The 5,217-nt window shown below is 34.7% G+C and overlaps 1 protein-coding gene across 1 annotated transcript in view; it reads left to right on the forward strand.

Moving 5' to 3' along the window:
* Positions 1-1,691: 1,691 nt before the first annotated feature.
* LOC106457535 (voltage-gated potassium channel subunit beta-2-like) overlaps positions 1,692-5,217 on the forward strand; it is a 40,584-nt gene continuing 37,058 nt past the window's right edge. Inside the window, exon 1 of the mRNA XM_022383521.1 lies at positions 1,692-1,740. Within this exon, the coding sequence (XP_022239229.1) occupies positions 1,735-1,740 (6 nt within the window). The 5' untranslated portion in view covers positions 1,692-1,734. The remainder of the gene's footprint in view (positions 1,741-5,217) is intronic.

Below are 5,217 nucleotides of genomic sequence, written 5' to 3' on the forward strand. Positions count from 1 at the left end.
GGACTAGGCAGATTACATACCTATTGAATTCGGAGGAGAAGAGATTAATGGAACCAAACCTTAAGTTTAATTCTCATTAATAATAGCCAGAGATTCTCGAACTCTTCAGATTTAATAATTAATAATTTAAATACTATATTAGTATGTTAGACTGAAAGTAAAAGTGGAATATTAATACTTGATTAAGGTTTTATTTTAAGTACAATAATAAAGTCTGATACGCATTAACTCGGCAACAGTTTTATCATACAAATTCCTAGCAGTATTATTATTCTAAAAATTAACGTTAGGCTTACTAGTAACGTTAAAATTATCAACTCAATATTACTTGACTAAGCTTTTGTTTTAAGTACAGGAATAACGTCTGATACGCACTGGGCAACAGTTTTATTGTATAAATTCCCTGCAGTATTACCATTACAAAACCTAACAAGCTTATTAGTTATGTTAAAATTATCAACTTAATGAAGTTCATAGAATTTGATGTAAAGTTTTTAACTTACAATTGATGCCCCCAGTGGCTCAGGATTAATAATGTGTTGTTACAATCATAACCACCGGGTTTTGATACCCGTGGAGGGCACAGCACGGATAGCCCCTTGTTTAGCACCACTGAAATTAAAGGTTGCGACGAAGAAGATTAAAAATTCACAAATGAACTTATGAAATTTAGTTTATCTAATATATTTTTATTTTTTAAAATAAAGCTAAATCATACAAGGAAAACATGTTTCATGTTTCAAACACTTCCAGAATTATTGTTTGTTTGTTTTTCAAATATCATTAGGATAAATTATAAATAAATTTTAAAGTATTTGTTGGAGCTTGTAACCACTATAAGCCTAATAAAATATCTAAAAACTGGTATTAAGTTTGTTCATTAGAAGATGATATTAGGATATTGAAAATGTAATGGTTGATATCATACGAAGATCTATATTGTTTGTGGTCAGTGTAGAGAGATAACGTAAATCAATCAATTTCTTTATATAACAGTTTAGAATAGGTAAGGATTATTACTAGATGTACCTGCGCTGGGTCCCAGAAAGTGTTCTGTGTCAAGAGTAAATAAAACCAAAATTAAACGTATCAAATATTTTTATTTCTTGCTCTTAAAAAAAAGTTCATACGTCATGCCGTGTTACAGCCTAAAGAATGCATAATTTTGCTCGTGATTCATGGCATGCGCACGTTTTACTGACGTTACAAATTGTAACGTTAAGCATCCCTTAGGTAACGTCATTTTAATGTTTTAATTTAGTGTTAATGAAAACTATGTTGTATTTAACTCAGTTTATCTGATTGGCCACCAGCAAGACGTCTAGTAAGAAACTATCTACTTCTGCACTGCTACAGTACAAATACTACATATACCATTTGCAATACGTTAATACACAGCTGAACCCAATACGGTGATATGAACGTCGCAAGAATTGTAAATTAGCCTTTAATTTCATATGATCTATTTTATCAATTCAAAATATATTTTTAAAGGATCACTCTGAAGCTTATTGGATCAATAAAAGAAGGGCCATTTATTTTTCAAGAAAATAGGAAATCATATTAAAAGTTGACAGCCAACCAGTGTTGTTTTTTTTATATAATTTTCTGCGTCAGTGTATTTCTAGTGAAAGCTAGACTGGTGTGCTAGGGTATTCTGATTTCCCCAGCTGCACGCACTCACCAGCAAGTTGATTGGATGCTTGTTCTGACGGCTTAGGCTGAAAGGACTATATGAAGGTAATGTCGCGTTAAGTATATTGTTAAGTAAATAAACAGGGAAGAGAATGTGCGTTTTTATCCAGATGCCGTCTTTTTCTAATCCACTTGGTATAGAAAAGATATGATAGGGTCGTGTTTAAGGAAGACTGAAAACTTGTCATGTATAGGGGATCATGCCTATATGAAGGTAATATCGCGTTAAGTATATTGTTAAGTAAATAAACAGGGAAGAGAATGTGCGTTTTTTATCCAGATGCCGTCTTTTTCTAATCCACTTGGTATAGAAAAGATATGATAGGGTCGTGTTTAAGGAAGACTGAAAACTTGTCATGTATAGGGGATCATGCCTATATGAACATGAAAATCGATCATGTCTAGCGGACCATGAAACTCAATTATGTCTATGAGCGTGGAAACCGGTTATGTCTAGAGGGCCATGGAAACCGGTCATGTTTAGATGACCATGGAAACCGGTCATATCTAGAAGACCGAGAAAACCGTTAATGTCTAGGGAACCATGGAAACCTACTTTTCTACACTATCTATTACATGTATGAGTGTGATCTTTAAGATGCTTTGCAACATCCCATAACTTTGATTAGAGTTTTAATTAGAAAGTACGATCTTAAAGTAAATGATAAGATAAATCAGTAAGAATACAAAATGTACACGTATCGTTTCACAGAAACGTGGCCTGACTCTTAAATTAATGCTGTTATACCTTGCCTCCATAGACTTTATAAAGATAACACAACAACTATATCAATATTTACCATCTAAAAAGAAGTAGGCCGCAATTCGCACAAACAATAATATGACGTCAAGCCACTGCTGAACTAAAAAATATGAAAGGTGTGTAACAAAATTGATTTATTTCCCGTGTAAAAGTTTTAGAAATACCCTGGGTGACTGAGCTATTACGTCAGTCCTGCGAGTACACCACCAGGCAGAACTTCTAGGTTTTGTTGAACAATCATAGTAGACAAGAACAACCAGAGTAATGTTGCTAGTTCTTTTGTTGTTGTATGTTTGTTTGTGGCAATAACCATTTTTTTGTGACCCAATCGACCAAATCATGTGAGTTACATTTGAATATCGAGGTGGTTCGAATCGAAAATTGATTTCATTAATAATGAACGCTTGGGTCCCCTTTAAGGGGAGCGGCGTACTTGTGTAATAACAGACTCGACAAACTGAAGATATTAGTAATATTAATTGAAGTATTAACAGAAAATGAATTTATAAAAGAACAAGAACTAAAATACCATGAAGTGTAAGTAAGTGGTCAGGGGGGATGTGGATTGACCCAGGTCCATCTATTCATGAAGTGTAAGTAAGTGGTCATGGGGGATGTGGATTGACCCAGGTCCATCTATTCATGAAGTGTAAGTAAGTGGTCAGGGGGGATGTGGATTGATCCAGGTCCATCTATTCATGAAGTGTAAGTAAGTGGTCATGGGGGATGTGGATTGATCCAGGTCCATCTATTCATGAAGTGTAAGTAAGTGGTCATGGGGGATGTGGATTGACCCAGGTTCATCTATTCATGAAGTGTAAGTAAGTGGTCATGGGGGATGCGGATTGATCCAGGTCCATCTATTCATGAAGTGTAAGTAAGTGGTCATGGGGGAGGTGGATTGATCCAGGTCCATCTATTCTTGTGTATTATAACCATGGAAACGAAAATATAAATGAATCACAAACAAGCGGTAATTAAAGGTGATACACCTTTAATTAAATGTAATTAAAGGTAATACACATACTTGAGTCACAAACAAGCGGGAAATTAAAGGTGATACACATACACGAGTCACAAACAAGCGGGTAATTAAATATGATACACATACTTGAGTCACAAACAAGCGGTAATTAAAGGTAATACACATATACGAGTCACAAACAAGCTGGTAATTAAAGTGATACACATGCACGAGTCACAAACAAGCGGATAATTAAAGGTGGTACACATACACGAGCCACAAATATGCGGTAATTACAACTAAATGGCCAATTTATCATTATTGCAATAGATTGTTGCATAAAATACAGAAGAAAATTGAATAAGATGACTGTGCACTAGCATTTTGTACAGATTTAAACAGAACAGTAAGCCTAGTTTATGTGCTACCATAGGTTTATCAATTTTTGTTTGTGAAATACTATTTCAAATGTTCTAGATTACTTTCAATAATTCAGCCAAGTTGTTTGATGATCATCTTACCTTCTCGGTTTCCATATAAGCCCATACAGCCTTAATAATATTCATATAGGGACTTTGTGCAGACCTAACCCATGGTTGTGATTGTTCTATTGGCCTCTCCTTTCTCTCCAGGTTTCATCTCACAATATTTGTTGCATAATTGGGATGACTATCAACACGTGACTGTACTCTGGCGCAGTTACTTTTTATACATTAATCGGGTGAATCAAATAATTTTACATTTTATACTCATTGTATTTATTTTGTCAGGATTATTCCCAGTAATGCATATATTTATAATATGTGGATTTATTTCTAAGGGAATTTCATAGTGGATAAGGATGTGCTCGTTCCTTTAAGCAGTTAGGGTGCCATCAATTTGTTCTTGCAGATTTCCAACGCAACTGGTTGAGATGCAGCCCATACTTTTACTAGTCCCCCAGCATGTTTCAATGTAGATGTAGTACATTGAGTGATAACATTCTCTTTTCTGCCAGCGAACAAACTATTGTTGTTTGCTGTCAAATAATTTGAATGTTAATTCATCTATCTGTAAAAAAGACCTTTTACAGCTTTGCTCATTTCATTGTTTGAAGTCTAATGCACATTTCAATCTTTTGGTTTATGTTATCTCTCTTAAGCAGTAGTTTATGAGCAGCTACACATTAACTGAGGCCCCATACATGCTAATGTGTATCTTACTGTTCTTGAAGTAAACTTCCCACTTGTACTTATAGATAGACCATTGGCAAGATATCTACTGGATTGTTGTGTATCATTATATAGAGCATATCACGAGTTTCTTACTTAATATCACTTACTGAGAGTTTGGGCTTTCTGCCTCAACCGCTTACATTTTCAGTGATACTAGTTTCATGAACACTGTCGTATGAAGTAACATGCACAACTGAAAACCTTGACTTCTGCACGTTTTCATATAGCACTTCTGTCCTGAGAAACATTAGAGCATTCACCACACTACTGCTTGTATTTTTATAGGCAAAAATATATAATTCACTTCACTCTACTGCTTGTACTTTTTTAGGCAACATTAGATTATTCACCACACTCTACTGTTTGTACTTTTATAGGCAGCATTAGAGCATTCACCATACTCTACTGCTTGTACTTTTATAGGCAACATTAAAGCATTCACTACACTCTACTGTTTGTACTTTTATAGGCAGCATTAGAGCATTCACCACACTCTACTATTTGTACTTTTATAGGCAGCATTAGAGCATTCACCACACTCTACTATTTGTACTTTTATAGGCAGCATTAGAGCATTCACT

This window comes from Limulus polyphemus, unplaced genomic scaffold (genome assembly GCF_000517525.1).
Source record: "Limulus polyphemus unplaced genomic scaffold, Limulus_polyphemus-2.1.2 Scaffold343, whole genome shotgun sequence".
Lineage (NCBI taxonomy): Eukaryota > Metazoa > Arthropoda > Merostomata > Xiphosura > Limulidae > Limulus > Limulus polyphemus.